At 46.8% G+C, this 19,579-nt stretch overlaps 1 protein-coding gene across 1 annotated transcript; it reads left to right on the plus strand.

Annotated features, from left to right (window-relative positions):
- Nucleotides 1-1,784: 1,784 nt before the first annotated feature.
- Nucleotides 1,785-17,638, plus strand: LOC310819943 (ankyrin repeat and BTB/POZ domain-containing protein 2-like; the record flags this gene model as incomplete). Its single annotated transcript, XM_083691376.1, has 17 exons — nt 1,785-2,652; nt 8,772-8,921; nt 9,062-9,269; nt 9,989-10,141; nt 10,229-10,394; nt 10,802-10,891; nt 11,458-11,559; nt 11,848-11,944; nt 12,111-12,246; nt 12,563-12,825; nt 12,966-13,144; nt 13,351-13,456; nt 14,543-14,645; nt 16,477-16,567; nt 16,766-16,834; nt 16,988-17,101; nt 17,390-17,638. 17 exons carry the CDS (start codon nt 1,785-1,787, stop codon nt 17,636-17,638), a joined length of 3,144 nt encoding a protein of 1,047 aa, XP_083547502.1.
- Between the last annotated feature and the right edge of the window lie 1,941 nt (nt 17,639-19,579).

Here is a 19,579-nt window from a genome sequence, read left to right on the forward strand (position 1 = left end):
ATAATATTTTAAATAATATTATATTCTTGTAAAGATGTCTTGGCTTTTGTTTGCTTATTGATCTTGCAAAATTGTATTTTAGGGTTATGGTACTTTTGCTCAAATGTATTTTTTTTCTGCTGGTGTGTGTTGAAGGAGAAACATTCATCACACTGACTTAATGGGTACCATAGAAATGTAGGACTTAGAAGTAAATTACCATAAAAGTTATCCCTTGGTAGAAAATTGTAAAAAAAAATAATAATAATAATAATTAAAAAAAAAATAGTGATAGATAGTACGGCATTAAATAGATAGTAGTATAATATACTGACACCTAGTGGACAATTTGTGTTCTGCTTGTGCTTTTTTCTCAGAATACTAATTGAAACCAGAGCATTGGGAATCATAGTGTTTCTGAATGCAACGTGATTGTGAAGCAGCAGGTAAGCGTAATGCCAATAGCTTGTTGGTGGTTTCACAGACGAATACGGTTTTAGCAACTGTGTATTCTTCTTTAGTGTCCAAACTCAATAATGCTTTTTTAAATCTTCTTGTTTATACTTGAAGACATGTCTTAGTAAGCTTAAGGCATCTTCAGGTGCTCTCTATTTATTATAAGCTAAAACATTATAAGCTGCGATGTTGCATAAATAGGCAGAGTGGTGGGATAACACAAGTGGAGGCTAGTGGAGGTAGAAATCGGAGGACGGGCTCATTGTAATGCATGGAATGGAATTGAATGACGAATGGTGTGTTTGATACCATTCCTTATTCCATTTCATGCATTACAATGAACCCGTCCTCCGATTTCTACCTCCACTGGCCTCCCCTGGATAACAATGTCCCCACTCCCCAGCCTCCGCTTCCTCTGTTTGAAAGGTTGAATTACAGTATGTTAAACCAAGTCTGTAGTACAGCTTCCTATTTTGATGGTATTGTTTTGCACTTTGTTAATTCTCGAGAATGTCCATCCAAAAACAGACTACGAAAGTCCAGTTTTGTGTGCATTCTGAAGTCATAGTTGTACAGTGTTGTACATTGTTTTGGTCATTGTTTGGGAAGTCAAAGCAGAGCAGTTTGGGTAATGATCAGAGTGTGTTCTATGAGGCCCTGATACTGTTCAACAATGATTGGCAAAATACATGTTTTAAAAAAAAAAAAAAAAAACTTTCTCTCGTGTGTTTGCTGAGAACGACAATGTTACATTGGTACAGTATTTAATGTATTTGCAAGGACAGGCTATGATGGTTTTATATGATAGAAAACATAATATTATTAAATTATATCTTTGAACCTTCGACTAGAAATAACCTACATTGCAAACCTAGTTAGACTAGTTACACTAGTTAGACTATGGATCACATCAAAGCACTGACAGTACACATAAATACGCAATGATGAATGATTAATTGTAATGCGCCGTTGCCCCATGTCCACATGGTGGCGCTGTGGAGCTGTTTTTGTAGACAACGGTACAGTACCTCACCTCGTGATTGGTTACAAAAATACTGAGAGATGATTGGTGCGCGTAAGATCTTCACTCTCTCTGTTGTAAAAGTTGGTTACATTTGTCAGGGCCGACCTGGGGAGAGAGGAACCATGTGCCATGGTGACTAGCTGTGACAGTATATGACAGATAAACTTGTCATTAGTCTAACTAAATCCATTTGATGATCTATTTACACCTATATATTGGAAAAGAAGCCGAGCCTAATTTGAATGTGGAGCTTTTCCTTTGGTGCCTAAAGTGAGCATATTAATTTAACTCAGAACGCATATATCTATCCAGGTACTGATTCACTATGTCAGGGACTAGCAGTCCCAAGATGAAGACCCTGGAGGACGTGAGCCTGGACTCGGGCTACGGGGCTGGAGACTCCTGTAAGTCCCTGAGCCTCTCCTCGTCCAGGTGCTCTCAGTCCCACCTGAGCTCCTCGCAGCGGGGGACCTGGTGGCACCACGCCGGTTCTCTGAACAGCAGGAACGGCAGCTGGGACACGGTCAATACGGTGTCGCCAGAAGACCCGGAGGACATCCTCTCCAAGTGCCCCCGTCTACCAGAACTGGAAGAGTATCCCTGGACGGATCAGGAGGTAGGGAGGATCCTGCGTGAAGTGTCCGGCGACGAAGTGGCTTTCTCCGAGGACGCCGTCCACCGACTGTCGGTACTGTTGCGGAGGGCTCTGGTTCGGATCTCCCGGGAGGCACAGAGGCTGAGCGAGCTGCATCGGCGATGCACGCGCTTCGAGGTGCAGAGCGCCGCCAGACTGGTGCTGAGCTGGGGGCTCGCGGAGCGGTGCGTGACTGGGACGGTGAAGGCCATCTCTCTCCACTGCATGAGCTCGGGGGACACCCTGCGTAAACGAGGCAAGTCCGCGCGCTGCGGACTCAGTCTCTCCGTTGGACGGTTCTTTAGGTGGATGGTGGACACGCGTGTGTCTGTGCGCGTCCACGAGTACGCAGCCATCTGTATGACCGCGTGCGTGGAAAGTCTGGCGGAGGAGGTGGGCGCGCGGGCGCTGATGGTGGCGGAAAGGGAGAGCGCGGACACCGGGGTCACCTGTTGTCCGGTAAGCGCAGAGGTCCTGGAGAGGGTCGTTAACAACGATGCTGAACTGTGGGGAGTGCTGCAAAACTACGAGCATCTGATATGCGGTAAAAACGTCAATGGTGAGATTGTTTTTTATTGTTTTAACTGACCTCAATTAGACTTCAATCAGGCCTATAATGTAACATGGTATTCTTCCAGCTCGAATGGGGCTAAAGCAGAATCCTCCATCCCTGACGACGCAAATGACCTGTTCCGAATGTAAAAACATCATCTTCTTCCCCTGCCCTCTCCCATGAGTAGGCCTACTCAATAGAACGGTGTCTTGTCAGTATGTGTTCGGCTCCCATGTGATCGCCCATTCTAAGAAATACCTCAGAGTGCTTTGGCATAAATCAACAGAGATATTATGCAACCTCAGAGATGAAAAGCATGACAACAATACTTCCACTCAGGCAGAAATGATGCCTGTATGTTCTAATTCTGAGAACTGCCAGGCAGAGATGACAAAGGTATACTACCCTATAAGCCTTCCCTTGGGTCTTCCACATGAACCCTTTGCAAACCATAGACTAACAGTCAAACCATTGAGTAAAAGAGAGCGAAAATATGCTGTAGCTTGAGTAGAAAAAACGTGAAACAATAAGCCTACAACAACTTGATGAGAAACTGCTCTCCAAACAGTGAGCTCTTCATTACAGCTCAGAGATTGATAGCTCATTACCTCACAGTCATTCGGGCTTAGCATGTGTGCCATTAGCACAGTAATGAAGGCTCAGATGGTGGTTCATTGACCCCAGTGGAAATTCCCATCCTCTCTGATATGATTCTTTATGTTTGGAACGACCATTCAATGGCAAGGAGATTGTGGACAAACACAAGGTTAGCACACATTTGAAAAGGGAAAGGACAGCAGTCATACACGTTGCCAATATGGTAACACACGCACACACACACACACACACACACACACACAGAGGTTGTTAATTACTCCACCATTTACTACAGGCTCCCACGGAAAAGCAATCACTGTAATAAGTGGTGATGTCACTGGTTTTAGATGTCGTCCATGACCGTGTCGACATTCAGGGGAAAGCCCCACATCCAGGAAACAGGCATGTTCGGTAATAATTGCGGACAAGGAAGTGGGAGATCCTTTCAGATAAACCAACCCTGGGGTCCGATACAGCAGTGGGGTGTATCATCACTGTGTGTGTGTGTGTGTGTGTGTGTGTGTTTGAGGTCTGAGGAAAATTAGGGGTTAAAGCTGGGCTATGGTTCACCATCCAAGCTCCAGAACACTAATTTGAAGCCAGGAGAGGGGGGTGGTGTGTGTGTGTGTGTGTGTGTGTGTGTGTGTGTGTGTGTGTGTGTGGACGTGCGTGCGTGCGTGCGCGTGCATGTGTGTGTCTGTGTGTGTGTGTGTGCGTACGTACGTGTGTCCAATAGCATGTAAAGAGAAACCTGTCGAGACCAGTAGGGCCATAGTCTATCTTTCAAACCAACACCTGATGTTGACATTCTAACCATTCTGACCTGCCTCTTATTAAGCCCTCCGTCTGTCAGTCATTGAGCTGTTAAAGGTAACATGTGTGATTTTCTTAAGCACCGGTTCCAACCACCTTATTTACCCCCAAACAGAGAGCAGCAGCCCAACCATTAAACCAACACCTCGTAAACACCTACAATCACAGAGCAGCGCCCACGCTGGCTAGGCTTTTAACACCAGACACAAAGCTAGAGGCAGGAGCTGAGGGTTGAGGTTCCCACAGGGCAGGGTTGAGGCGCGAAGGACCTGCTAACTAAACACAGACGGTCCGTTGATGAGGGTGAGGGTTAACTCCTGGAGGGGAACAGTCAGATTCAGTGTTACTCTGAATGTCGCAGTTGCTCTCTCTCTCTCTCTCTCTCTCTCTCTCTCTCTCTCTCTCTCATATACTGCACAGTATGAATACATTGACAATAGCAAATGGTAGTGCTTAACCCTGTGGATAATAAAGCAAATCAAACGGGAAACTTCAGAAGGTGCTTCCCCTCGGTGGCAGCTCCCTAGCTCAGCGTTGTCTGGCTGCCTGGGCCCATCCCACACAGTCACAGCTTGAATTGTCATCATCTGCTCAGATCTCTCTAACAGCAGACTGATACTACCCCTCCTGACGGAGGTAGAAATCGGAGGACGGGCTCATCGTAATGGAATGAGGAATGGTATCAAGCATGTGTGTTTGATACCATTCCTTATTCTGTTCCATGCATTACACTGAGCCCGTCCTCCGATTTCTACCTCCGTCAGTCTCCACTGCTACCCCCTGCACCCAAACGTGCTTTGCTCTGTCATATAGGCATCTGTCTCTGTCTCTGCAGAGTTCCACAGTATCACTGGCCTCATTCTTCCTCAAAGCACCGTTGTCTCTTCCAACTGTAGTTTTGAAGGTCGCCTATTGAATAAGCCTATTGTTCTAGTCAGTGGTGATAGCCAGCCATACTGTAGGATTCACACATTGTGCTTTCGGTTGTACTGTATCAGTCTGTAGTGCGAGACATAAAGAAACTCCAAAATGCTCCCTCATTTGGGCGGGAATATTGTTATTGTGCACTAATCTGGCAGACCCGGTCACTGGTTTTGATAGGTTAGAGCCCAGGATTACTGAAGCATGTGTGTACGGATGTTGACCTATGCTCTCCTAACAGACAGTTGACAAGAGGCCACATGGCTAACAGAGGTTCATGTTGTCGTGATATGTCTTTGTGAAGTGTGTTGTGACGCACATACATTGAAGTTTGATTTGATTTGATTGAAATGATTAGGTTTTTAAGAGCTGATCAATGAGCTCTCTAGTATTCAGTTATTCTACTCTGATTCAGCGCTGTTCAACAAAACAGCATGTGAGGTTACTGTGTCTGCATTAATACGCTCTCTATCAGAGCTTTGATTGGGTGAAATACCTGGAAGGCTATTGGGTCAAGGCTTGTCTGTGGCCAGGAAGTGGTTAAGAAGCACCTGAAGCAACTTTAATGTTGGTTTAACAAATCTGACCACAATTACAGCACTATTGTGCTATAACATACCAGAGATAGACCGCACGTGTTTGATACCATTTCTCATTCCATTCCATACATTACAATGAGCCTGTCCTCTGATTTCTACCTCCACCAGCCTCTACTGATAGGCAGTGTCTTTGGGCTGATGGTGGTGTATCAGTGGTTGACTATCCTCATAGACCCTGTGAGAGACAGATGGAAGAACTGTCATTAAGAGCCACAAGGTCTGATGAATGAGGGAAACTGACATATTGTTTTTCAGTGGAGCTGTTAATCAGGAAGCCTCTCAGCTCGTTAAACGGTGATGAATGATCTTTCGGTGATTACTTTGTCATCAGACTAAGTATCTGACCTGTCCTTCACCCTCCGGAGGAATAGGAAATGTGTTTTACAGGGTTGTCTTTCTCTGGGAAAACGACTGCAGAAATATTTTACTCGTGAAAAATGCCTTGTGGGAAAAATCGTCTTCTGTTTTATAGTTGTATGAGTACATGTGGATATATTGTTAGGCAGCAGGAGCGAGCAGAGTCCAGGAGTTTTGCTCTCTTTTGGTTTTTTTATGGATCTCTGCCGGCAGAAGTCCCTGTAGGGGAACCCTTTCAAAACATTTTTGGGTTCCTTGTAAAACTTTTTTTTGGTTCCATGTTAAACGCTGTGCACAGAGTTCTAGGTTCTAAATGGAACCTAAAAGGGTTCTCGATGGAACCCAAAAAGGTTATCAAAGGGTTGCCCTACAGGGACAGATGAAGAACCCTTTTCTCTAAGAGTGTGTGACATTATACAGAGTACAGACACGTACCGAACATGGAGACTGACCTCCATGTTCATCAGGGTTTCTCACTTTCTCACTTTCTCCTCTGTCCTTCCATCTCTTTCCCTCACTTACTCTAATTCTTCCCCCTTTCTGCTTTACTTTCTAATTTTTCTCTCTCTCTCTCTCTCTCCCCCCCTCTCTTTGGTTTGACCCTATCAATCTTCAAACCTTACAGAATGAAAGATTGTGTAGCTGTTATGATGATTAGAAGCATTACCTTGGACATGATTCCAGATGGGCTGAGAGCCCTTTTCATTTCTCGCTGCCAGGAAAGTGAGGTTAGCCTGCCTTCCACCATAACCTTTCTGTAATACAGGAAACGTATTAGAATACCTCATACATTTTCATTAGAAATATGCCACAAGTTTCACTGGTTAACAGATCAGTGCATATCCACTCCTATTATACAACCCTCCTCTCAATAAGAATCCCAACTTGAGAAACGCTATTGGTGTTGATGGGAGATTTGCTGCAATGTTTGAATTGTAGAACGGAAGGTGGTGGTTATGCTAATATTGTCCCCCTAGGAGGGAGAGGGTCTGGTGATTAGGGCTAGGCCCTATGTCTATAACTCCATCCATGCCTGTATTAGTCTTTCCAAACAGTTATAGCATTATACCATGTCATTGAAAGGACCTGTTGTGTACACACACACACACACACACACACACACACACACACACACACACACACAGGACTGTGGCTCTGTTTTCATTCAGACACACACACACACACGTACACACACACACGTACACAAGGACAGAGTCAAAGGAAATGACTTAATCACACACGATTATGGAAGTAAGCATGGCAGGAGAGCCCACAGTAGCCGTGGGAGTGGCAATACACACACACACACACACACACACACACACACACACACACACACACACACACACACACACACACACACACACACACAGGTAGGGATTAGAAAACACTCAGTTGGGCTTTGTCCTCCCTAAAGACTGGCCTCTTGTTATGAATGAATGGAGTACATGAACAGATACTTGTTCACAAGCTACACACACTTCTTATTCAAAACCAAGTCGAGGTGGGCTAATCGATGCCAATTATGCGAAACGCATTCATGGTATTATGCTTCAACAACCAAGAAAAGATTTCACTCAAGACAAGAGGTCTTTTTCTGAGAACACCTAAAGCAGTGTTTCTGAAAATAGAGAAAGTTGTGGTGAGGAGTAGTTTCTACCTCCACCAGCCTCCCCTGGGCTGTCTTCACTCTTCATGTCTAAGATGGGACCTACGTGTTCGACAGCCAGACCCAGCTGCTGGTGGTTCTAAAGCTGTGTGTGTGTGTGTGTGTGTGTGTGTGTGTGTGTGTGTAGGACCACTGATGACGCACGCTTGGCTTTGGGAGCTGCCGCTGTGGGGACAGTGGTGCGAGGGAATACGGGCGGGGTGTGGGACTGAGACTGTGTGTGTGTGTGTGTGTGTGTGTGTGTGTGTGTGTGTCTGTGTTTGTGTATGTGGTTGTGGTTGTATGACTGTGTGTGGCTGTCACTGTGTGTGTGTGTGTGTGTGTAGCTGTGTGTGTGTGGTAGGGGCGGAGGGAGCATGGTAGTGTTGGTTCCAGATCCAGCTTCATCTGGTTCATCTCTCTAGTCTAGTCAGCCAACAGTACGCCAACAGTACACACACACACACACACACACACACACACACACACACACACACACACCGAAATGGCTGAGTGGGCCTGGAGGTTGGCTTGGTGGGGGGGGGGGGTTCTGTGTGCTGAGCCTGCCGAGAGCACACCCATCCAGGCTTGGCTTTTGTAGATTGTCCCTGCTAGAGAAAGCTGTTTCTATTGTGTGGAAGAAAGAGTCAGCACATACCCCTCTCATCATAACACAATGGCTGTGTGTGTGTGTGTGCGCATGTGTGCATGTGTGGGTGTGTTTCATGGTCTGGGCTCGCTCTCTATGGAAATGGGTGTGTGTGTGTGTGTGTGTGTGTGTGTGTGTGTGTGTGTGTGTGTGTGTGTGTGTGTGTGTGTGCCATGCTCCACAGCTGAATGATTTTGGGGCTTGAAATGCAGTTAAATCCTTAGTGGCTGCACACAGAACATCCAAACCCTCCCGTGGTCAGTGCAATAAATGGTTGCACATCTTGACAGAGAGAAACAGAGAAAGAGAGAGAGGGGGTGGGGGGGGGGGGGGATAAGGTAGAAAGGGGCGGTATTGATATGTGTGTTCATAGAGATGTGTGTGTAAATTAAATCCCTTTATCTTCTCATTTGAACAGTATCTCTCATACTCCTGTCTTGCTCTATTTGTTTAGTCTGTGCCTTTGCTAGGTGTTCGGCTCTTTAATGGACTGTGTTTCTCTAACAAGCGTGTGTGTGTGTGTGTGTGTGTGTGTGCCCAGGTGAGCTGTCCCTGCCTGCCCACGTCAGCCCGTACGGGGAGGGTCCCCAGGTAGCAGTGGAGAGCAGGGAGGATGCTTACGCCCACCTGGAGCTGCGCACCCTAGAGCAGTCCCTACTGGCCACTTGTGTGGGCAGCATCGCAGAGCTCAGTGAGTGTGTGTGTGTGTGTGTGTGTGTGTGTGTGTGTGTGTGTGTGTGTGTGTGAATGGTATCAAAGACACGTTTGGTATTTGTTTGGTATCTGAGGATGTGTATATACTGAATATTGAATGTGACTGCCTCCTGTCAGGTGACCTGGTGTCTCGAGCCATGCACCATATGCAGCGTCTGCGTGCTGTTAGCCCCCTCCTCAGCCCCGCCCGTCCGGCCAATCAGCATTCAGTGTCCTGGGCCGCGGATGCCCTACACACACTCTACTACTTCCTGTCGAGCCCCCAGATGGAGTCACTGGAGAACCCCAACCTGGAGCCCCCCAGGATGACCCTGAGCAGAGAGAGGTAAGGCTGTGTGTGTGTGTGTGTGTGTGTGTGTGTGTGTGTGTGTGCTAGAATGTGTATGGGTGTGTGGGGGGGGCCTTGAGAGGTATATCATTGTGTGTTTAGCCTTGAGGTGTTTGTTTTTGTGTGTGTGTGTGTGTTTGTGCGTCTGTGCGTGTGCGTGTGTGTGTGTGTGTGTGTGTGTGTGTGTGTGTGTGTGTGTGTGTGTGTGTGTGTGCGAGCGCGTGCAAGTGTGTGTGGGGGGGGGATCTTGAGAGGTGTGTTTTTCATATGTGTGTGACAATTGTGAGTGTGTGTACATGGACACTGAAGTATTGTTTCCCTCCAGCTGGCATCAATTAGAATCCTAGGCCTCATTAACCCCTTAGGTTCCAGTCAGGTGGACCTTTGTGACCCTGGCAGGGGCCATAATGGCTGCCTCTGTGGTGGAGAGCTGAATGCATCTCATCAGTGAAACAACGCGCTCTTTACTGCGCTTGATAATCAAAACAACGGCAGTGTCTCCAGGGTCCAACTCTCGAAGGAGGAGGGGTTAGAGTTGTCAGGCACCATGTGACCAGTCCCCCCCCCAGCCCCCCGGGTCACGCCTGTTGATTTAGAGTTACATCAGAGGAATATAAGAGACAGAACTAATACAGATATGAAGTGCATAAATGATGTCACTGTTATATTGGTATCCTAACCCCTCCCGCCCCCGCCCGTCCCTCCCTCCACCTCAGACCATTCCTGCTCCTCCCCCCACTGATGGAGTGGATCAGGGTTGCCGTGGTGCACGCCGAGCACCGCCGCAGCTTATTGGTGGACAGCGATGATGTCAGACAGACGGCCAGACAGCTCCTCCCGGGCTTGGACTGTGAACCCAGACAGCTGAGGTGAGAGAGTGCACGTGCAAACAACGGCTAGCACACAATGCCATATGGTCAATTATGACAAATCAAAACAAATGACTCTCCACCCAGGCCAGAGTGCTGCTTCAGCTCCTTCAGGCGTCTGGACACCCAGGCAGCCACAGCCAAGTTCCAGCTGGACCTGGCCTTCCGCATGCTGAGCTGTGGCAGAGCGGACCTGACCCGCCAGGCAGAGCAGCTACTGGGCCCGGCAGGGGTCAATACCCTGGACGACCAGGTAGGACCAGGGGAGAGGGCTAGAGATATACCCAGGGGTCAATACCCTGGACGACCAGGTAGGACCAGGGGAGAGGGCTAGAGACATACCGAGGGGATAGGACTTAAGGAGCCTGGTGTACAGCAGACGAGGCTGGTAGAGAGAGAAAACGTCCTCTGTCCTCTGATTTCTCCCTCCACCCTGGTGTGTACGTACACTAGTCAGGGTGGATGAGGGGATAGTGAGGACATCCAGGGTGAGGGGTTTGTAGGGCATAAGGGCAGGGCAGGGCACTACTTGACCTGGGTTTGTGAAATAAGCGCTATACAAATCGAAGCATTCTTATTATTGTTATGATTATTATTGTTGTGATTATTATTATTAAGAGGTTGTCATAGTAAAGCCTGACGTCTGGTCTTGCTCCCCAGGGTATGACCCCTCTGATGTATGCCTGCTCTGCTGGAGATGAGGCTCTGGTCCAGATCCTAGCTGAGACTGGAGCCAACCTGGACCTACCGGTAAACACACACACACACACCTCTCTCTCTTGACCTCCCGGTAAACACACACACCTCTCTCTCTTGACCTCCCGGTAAGCACACACACCTCTCTCTCTTGACCTCCCGGTAAGCACACACACCTCTCTCTCTTGACCTCCCGGTAAACACACACACCTCTCTCTCTCTTGACCTCCCGGTAAACACACACACCTCTCTCTCTTGACCTCCCGGTAAGCACACACACACACCTCCTGGTGACCACATGACATGGCTTACATTGAAGCTGCCTCTACGGCTGTCTATCCCTGCTGTGTGTCTATCAGGGGAGGCTGGTGGAGGCAGAAATCGGAGGACGGGTTCATTGTAATGAATAGAATGAGGAAAGGTATCGAACACACACATTTGTTTATTGTCTCATTCCACCTGGGTATGCTGCAATGAACCCCGTCCTCTGATTTCTACCTCCACCAGCCTCCCCTGATCTCTATAGTAGTATATGTTTTTTGTATGGAGAGTGATCTGTGCTGTACATCCAATGCTCCTCCCAGTGTTAATGCTGTCCCCTGCCTCGCTGCGTGTCCCAGGTTCCCAGCTGTTCTCCCAGACATCCCTGTGTCCACCCCGACAGCCGGCGCTGGGTGGCGCTCACCTTCGCCGTGCTGCATGGACACCTCTCTGTGGCCCAGGTGAGACCTCCTCCGTCATCATACCAACGTCCTTAGATATGGAACGGTAAAGGCTAAGTGGGATACTTGGGATGGTCGCCCCATTGTGACGTCAGAGTTGAGATCTAAAATGGTTATGGTTGGGTTAGGTGAGGGTTAAGGTTAAGGTTAGGGTAAGGGCTTTGGTTAAGGTTAGTTTTAGGTTGCGCCAAGGATCCCACTTAGCGTCCACCCATATGGAATGTGTCCTTCCACCACAGCTGTTGAATGTAAACACGAGAACTGAGGTCACTTTGACTGTGTTATCAGCTGCTTCTGGAGGCGGGGGCAGATGTGGAGGGGACTGCCCTGATGGACGGTCAGGAGAGCTCTGCTGAGACCCCCCTACAGCTGGCCTCTGCTGCAGGTGGGTGCACACACACATATATAGATACACACACACACACACACACACACACACACACACACACACACACACACACAAACACACACAAGATCTCTCTCTCACAAATATACACACACAACCAGCTAGCCAAACCCCATTAGAAACCAGTGTGTGTGTGTGTGTCCAGGTAACTATGAGATGGTGAGCCTTCTGCTGACCCATGGGGCTGACCCCCTGCTCAGAGTGCATGATGGGACATCTCTGACCTCCCCGCTCTATGAGGATATGAACTGCTTCAGCTATGCAGCAGCACATGGACACAGGTACAGTAGATAGATACAGTATTGCTGTCTGACTGTAGGGCTGTTTCTCAATAGTCTGAAAGGGCCTCCTTCCCTCTCCTCCCTATACACCCATCTGTGTGTGTGTAAGAAGTAGAGCGTGTGTGTGTGTGTGTGTGTGTGTGTGTGTGTGTGTGTGTGTGTGTGTGTAAGAAGTAGAGCGTGTATCAATGTGTGTGTATGTGTATATGAGAATTAGAGTGTGTGTGTGTATGTATGTGTGTGTGTGTGTGTGTGTGTGTATATGAGAAGCAGATTGTGTGTGTGTGTTGTTAACTCATCCCCTCCTCTCCCCCAGGAATGTCCTGAGAAGGCTGCTGACCCAGCCCCAGCAGAGGAAGGAGGACATCCTCTCTCTGGAGGAGATGCTAGCTGAGGGGGTGGAAGAAGACACTAATACTAACGCTAAAGCCCATTCAGTAACACGCCCTGCCTCCGGCCCCAGCACCCCCAACTCCATCCCCAGGCTGTGTAAGGCCAGGATGAGGGCTCTACAGCAGGCTGCCTACTACAGCGCTGAGCACGGCTACCTGGACGTCACCATGGAGCTCAGAGCACTGGGTATGCTAAGCTAAGATCTCTGACAGAGCACGTGTGATTGATAATTGACTTGAAAAAATATACAATATGAACCTGGTAACCAGGTCTAATTTGATATGACCTCTGTCTGATTCCTCCCACGTTATCACCTGTCCCCTCAGGTGTCCCCTGGAAACTCCACGTGTGGCTGCAGTCCCTCCAGAGAGCCCAGCACCTGTCCAGGGATGAGGTCACCCTCTCCCTCCTCACAGAGTTCACCTCCATCAGGCCAGACGACTACTGCCAGGAGCTGGTCTCGCTCGGCCTACCTCTCATGTTCAGCATGCTCACCACCACCAAGGTACTGCCAGGGACTACAGATGAACATTAGCTAGCTAGCTCAATCTGGTGCAGTGACATGTCGTACATGGTCCCTGACAAATAAACAAATCCATAAATAATGTACACAACCCACAAACAGTACTACTTTAGCAGTACATACAGTATGCAATTATTTTCTCAGACAGATACAGACTTGACAGTATCATGGTCCTCTCTTCCCCCTAGGATTACGTGATCACCAGGAGGCTGGCCTCTGTCTTCTCCCACTGCTACGGCTCCTCTCCCGTTCCTGCCATCCCCCAGATGGACCTCACTCTCTCTACTCAACTGGGTAATGGACGCCTGTCCATAGGTGTTATGCTTTCTAATACGTGTCGATCGACATGTTGTAGCGCGACAAAAACGAATTGTTGCTCGCCTTGTCGTAACCAGGGGTCTCAAACTCAATTTACCTGGGGGCCGCTGGAAGTAGAGTCTGGGTGAGGCTGGGCCGCATCAAGTATTCCACAAAAAAAGTACAATATAATAATAATCTATAACTTCTTCTTTATAATATTCAGGTTCTAACCACCATTTAGCTTTTGTTCATGCCGCCCATCTCATACTATTTGCTATCCATGTCATTCTTTTCCCTTTCCTATTGCAACACTCTGCTGTCTTTATTAGGTCACTGATTACTCTTGTTGAGTCCGCCCACTTCCTAAATCCTCTGTACCAGTCCTCTGCACTGGGTGACAGGATAGATTTTCCTTCCACTTGGTGTCACTCCGGAATCACGTTTCAACCAAGTGACTGACGTTGCTAATTCGCGTTGGCTAACTTGTCAACAAACACCACCGGAAGCTGTCACGAGCCTGAGCTATGGTAGCCCATAAGTGTCAAAAAAATATAAAACACCCAGCGGCAAAAAGGTGCGTGTGAGAAAAACGCGCGGGCCGCACTAACACTAAACTTTGATGTCAAGTAGGGGGCCACAAAATATTGGCCCGCGGGCCGCGAGTTTGAGACCCCTGAGACGATCTATGACAGTCAATAGCCTTATGTCTTCCACTACTCGTTTAAACATTTACAAAAAACTCATATCAGTGCAGATGAACAAAACAGAGACGAGAGGAGAAAGGCATCTTAGACTATTGGGACGCACCCTAGAAGTCAACTACCGGGGCGCTTAGTGGCGTAGCACACTAATGCGCATGCCACGTAATCGCAAGGTTCCTGGTTCGATTCCGACCCTCGACATATCTTGCATGTCATCCCTCCTCTCTCTCTCTCACCCATCCTTCCTGTCAATCTCTACTGTCTCTATCCCAATAAAAGCAGAAATGCCCTAAAAACATATATTTAAAAAAAAGAAATCAACTAACATGCTGTTATACGTCTCCTCTCCTCTATTTCTTTCCTCCCTCTCCTCCATCAGATGCTCATTTCCTGAACAATGAGGAGATGTCTGACGTGACGTTCATGGTGGAGGGCCGTCCGTTCTTTGCCCACAAAGTGCTGCTGATATCAGCCTCCGAGAGGTGAGCTTCCCCCTCACCACCTATGCACACACACACACACACACACACACACACACACACACACATATACAGTGGGGGAAATAATTATTTGATCCCCTGATGATTTTGTTAGTTTGCCCGATTACAAAGAAATGAGCGGTCTATAATTTTTATGGTACTTTTATTTTAACAAATAGAGACAGAATATCAACAAAAAAATCCAGAAAAAACACATTATATAAAGTTATAAATTCATTTGCATTTGATCGAAGGAAATAAGTATTTGATCCCCTACAAACCAGCAAGAATTCTGGCTCATACAGACCGGTTATATGCCCATGAGGCACACAGATTAGTCCTGTCACTTTAGGAAAAGTACTCCTAATCTCTGCTTGTTATGGGTATAAAAGACACCTGTCAATAGAATCAATCTCTTCCATTCCAACCTCTCCACCACCATGGGCAAGACCAAAGAACAGGACATCAGGGTAAGAGTTGTAGACCTGCACAAGGCTGGAATGGGCTACAAGACCATCAGCAAGAAGCTTGGTGAGAAGGAGACAACTGTTGGTGCAATTATTAGAAAATGGAAGAAATACAAAATAACCATCAATCGCCCTCGGCCTGGAGCTCCATGCAAGATCTTGCCTCGGGGGGTAAGGATGATCATGAGAAGGGTGAGGGATCAGCCCAGAACTACACGGGAGGAGCTTGGTAATGATCTCAAGGCAGCTGGGACCACAGTCACCAAGAAAACCATTGGTAACACACTACACCGTAACGGATTGAAATCCTACAGTGCCCGCAAGGTCCCCCTGCTCAAGAAGGCACATGTACAGGCCCATCTGAAGTTTGCCAATGAACACCTAAATGATTCAGAGAAGGCTTGGGAGAAGGTGATGTGGTCAGATGAGACCAAAATTGAACTCTTTGGCATAAATTCGACTCTTCGTGTTTGGAGGGAGAGAAATGCTGAATGCTACAATCCCAAGAACACCATCCCCACCGTCAAACACGGAGGTGGAAACATTATGCTTTGGGGTTGTTTCTCTGCTAAGGGTACAGGACGACTTCACTGCATTGAGGGGCCAATGGACGGGGCCATGTACCATAAGATCTTGGACGAAAACCTCCTTCCCTCAGCCAGAGCACTGAGGATGGGTCGTGGATGGGTCTTCCAGCATGACAATGACCCAAAACATACAGCCAAGGCAACAAAGGAGTGGCTCAAGAAGAAGCACACTAAGGTCATGGAGTGGCCTAGCTAGTCTCCAGACCTTAATCCTATAGAAAATTTGTGGAGGGAGCTGAAGCTTCGAGTTGCCAAGCAAAAGCCTTGAAACCTTCAGGATTTGGAGAGGATCTGTAAAGAGGAGTGGATCATAATCCCTCCTGAGATGTGTGCAAACCTGGTGACCAACTATAAGAAACGTCTGACTTCTGTGCTTGCCAGCAAGGGTTTCTCCACCAAGTACTAAGTCATGTTTTGCTTGGGGATCAAATACTTATTTCCTTTCGATCAAATGCAAATGAATTTATAACTTTATATAATGTGTTTTTTCTGGACTTCTTTGTTGATATTCTGTCTCTATTTGTTAAAATAAAAGTACCATAAAAATTATAGACCGCTCATTTCTTTGTAATCGGGCAAACTAACAAAATCAGCAGGGGATCAAATAATTATTTCCCCCACTGTATATACACCACCGTCCATCTCCTGTTTGTACTGTACAAAGTCAATAGTTGACCAGACGTGACAGGCACGTCAGATAACATGACAATAAAGCATCTGTTTGCTTGTTGTCGTGTTATCTGACGTGCCTGTCTGGTCTGGTCTCTTCCCCCTGGTCAGGTTTAGGTCCCTGCTGGGCTCCTGTAGGTCAGGTGGTCCCCCCAACACCCGGACCATCCATATCAATGACATCACCTACCGGACTTTCCAGGTATATATACACACCTGTATGATACACAGAGCCTCTAGTTTGAGCTCCCATTGTGCTTCCTTTCCTTCCTTCCCTTCCTCCCCCCTCCCTCTCTGATGGGAGGGGTAAACAGTTGGCCCTAATATGCTGTATAGTATGGATGGCTAGTCTCTCTGTGCTACTATAGTACTGTAGTCGACACATACACTCTTTTTCCAGAGGATGATGAGCTCTCTGTACTGTGGAGGGACCGAGGGACTGAGGCTGTCAGAGTCTGAAGCCATGCAGGTGAGAGCAGAACGACTCACATTCATAAAATAAGTATTAACTCATTCTTATGGTACTGACACACCTTTTTCTGATGAAGCGCATTGCATTCTTTGTGCGAAATGTGCTGTATAAATGAAGTTGGATTGATTGATTGATTCTGGTGCTCCTCAGTTGCTGCCAGTGGCCTGTTTCTTCCAGCTGAGGGTGCTAGAGAGCTGCTGTGAAATCCAGCTCTCACAGAGTCTAACCCTGGACAACTGTGTCAGCGTCTACCAGACGTCTAGGGTAAGAGCATGAGGATTTTGAGTCAGCATGAAGGAGAATTGACTGCAACCCACAATTTATATGTACCTACCAGGGGAGGCTGGTGGAGGTAGAAATCGGAGGACGGGCTCATTGTAATGCATGGAACGGAATAAGGAATGGTTTAAACACGTATTTGATACCATTCCTCATTCCATTCTATGCATTACAATGAGTCAGTCCTCCGATTTTTACCTCCGCTGGTACTTACTGACTATTCAAATGGCTCTTGTGAGGTCTCAATTGTGTGTTTGTGTTTCTTCTGTGCAGGACCACAGGGCTTCAGACCTCAGGAAGTTCTGTGAGGGATTCTTCCTCCAGAACATGGAGCAGCTCATGGAGAGAGAGGACTTCCACAGGCTCCTGCTGAGAGGGGCCGGTCAGGACACACAACACACCCCAGAGACAGGGGTCCGAGGTGGGGCAAGCCAGGAGCATCCCCTCCCTCTCCTCCTGGAGGATCTGGAGGTCCCTCTGGTCCAGAGGCTGTTCTCACTCTCCCCTGCCTGTAGAGAGTGAGGCCAGGCCACAGAGACACATCAATAGAAGGACAATGGCTTCTTTGGTCTCCTTGTCTATCTCCTCTTCATCTGATGTGAAGAAAATACTGACAGTGTGTCCAGGCCCAGGAGAACCATATCCACGAACCGTGCAGCCGGATATCAGATTGCTATATCGTATGATTAGCTGAGACGTTAAACACCTATCCAGGTGCTGGGAGGTCTGTCAGGCCACTTGACTGTGAGTCTAGAGAACAGCTGTAGTGATTGGAAATGAAAAGGTTTCTCCTACCACACACTGGTAAAGAAAGGACAACTGAAGTTGTTGGGGACAGTATGAGACAGATATGTGTATATATGTTGCGGTTATAGAGGCAGAAATCAGGGGATGGGCTCATTGTAATTTCTACCTTCACCGATTTCGAACGCAAACCCACTTGAAGTGCCTCACTCTGAAAGAAGAAGAGAGGAGAGGATGCCTGTAGTGGCATTGCTGCCCTCTAGAGGAATTACACTGACATTGATACCTACATGTTAAATTATCCACTTGTTTTGTTTAGCTGGAAAAATAAATGAGTGCAAAAGAGCTGATAGATGAAACAGTGGGTTTACTCTTGGAGTCTGAAATGGTGCTGATGGTGTTTTACACCCCTAAATATATGAACATGTGGATGGGGGCCGTTGTTAGGGGGTTTCACCAGGAGACCAATTAAAGAGATTGACGCAGAACTCTGAAGATTTTAATGTACATATGTCAATAAATGGTTTATTCAAAATGTTTAGCGTCTTATTTTTAAGTTAGTCACGACTAAAAATGTAACTGACATTAAACAGCGAGAGTCAATTTGATTCTTCTTGATCTTTGAGCAGTTCGTTTGAATCAAGCGATCCACTTCTGGTGCACAGCTCCTCACAGAAATCACCACGCATCTTTTATGTCAACAGATTTATTTCCTTTTGCAATGAAGTTGTTCACAGTTATGTCACAAGGGGATACATTGCCAGTGGTTTGTCCTGCTCAATACCAGCGGTCCGACTTCTATTCCCATCCTGTGTGGTTCTGGTTTCCCAAAGTACAAAATAGGAAGGGGAACAATAAATAGGTATTGCTTTATTTTCTCTCTGATACCAATACTACCAACCCAGGTCTGAGTGAGGGACCAGATCACCAGAGAGAGAGAGAGAGAGAGAGAGAGAGAGAGAGAGACAGAGAGATGCAGAGAAAGAGAGTGATAGAGAGAGAGAAAGGAGAGTCAGCGAGAGAGAGAGCCAGATAGAGAGAGAAGGATGCATTGCAAAATAATGTGTTCCAACAGTTTAAGGAAGAAGAAGGGGATGAGAAAGAAATAAAAAATAAAAAAGTAAAAGAGGAACGGAACTAAATCAACATACATGAAAGAAAGAGGGAGAAAGAGAGAGAGAAGGGACAGAACAATTCCAACAACAACATGCAAAGAAAAGACAAATGTCAGACATGCAAACAACGCTACAAGGTCAAAGCTAAGAGCGGGAATCCCCTTGGGTCTTAAACAGGTTTGTTGGCAACATGGTCGTATTTACAGGATGGGTGGTTGGAGAGTGTTGAGTTGTCATACACACACAAAGAGAGGGAACCAACAACTATCAACGGAGGGCTTGTTCCTCCAGAAGAGGCTAGTCTACATTCTTAAATTACGGTAAAATCATTTTCCAAAACTTATATTACAAGCTTCTTTATCAAAGCTGGAAAACAAACGAGAATTCGGAATGATCAATAACTTAAACATGACAAAAAAAAAGAAAAATCCTTAAATAATCTGATTTAAGAAACACATTTATATAAATAACCCGCAATAAATTAAAACAAAATGACAAAATACAATAAGGTACAAAAATATACACAATTATACACAGTCTTCTGAATCCTGCAGATACTTCAAAGGAACATGATACAAAGAAGAAAAAAAAAAAAAAACATAAA

The sequence above is a fragment of the Argentina silus genome, assembly GCF_951799395.1.
Source record: "Argentina silus genome assembly, chromosome: 19".
NCBI classification, from domain to species: Eukaryota; Metazoa; Chordata; class Actinopteri; order Argentiniformes; family Argentinidae; genus Argentina; species Argentina silus.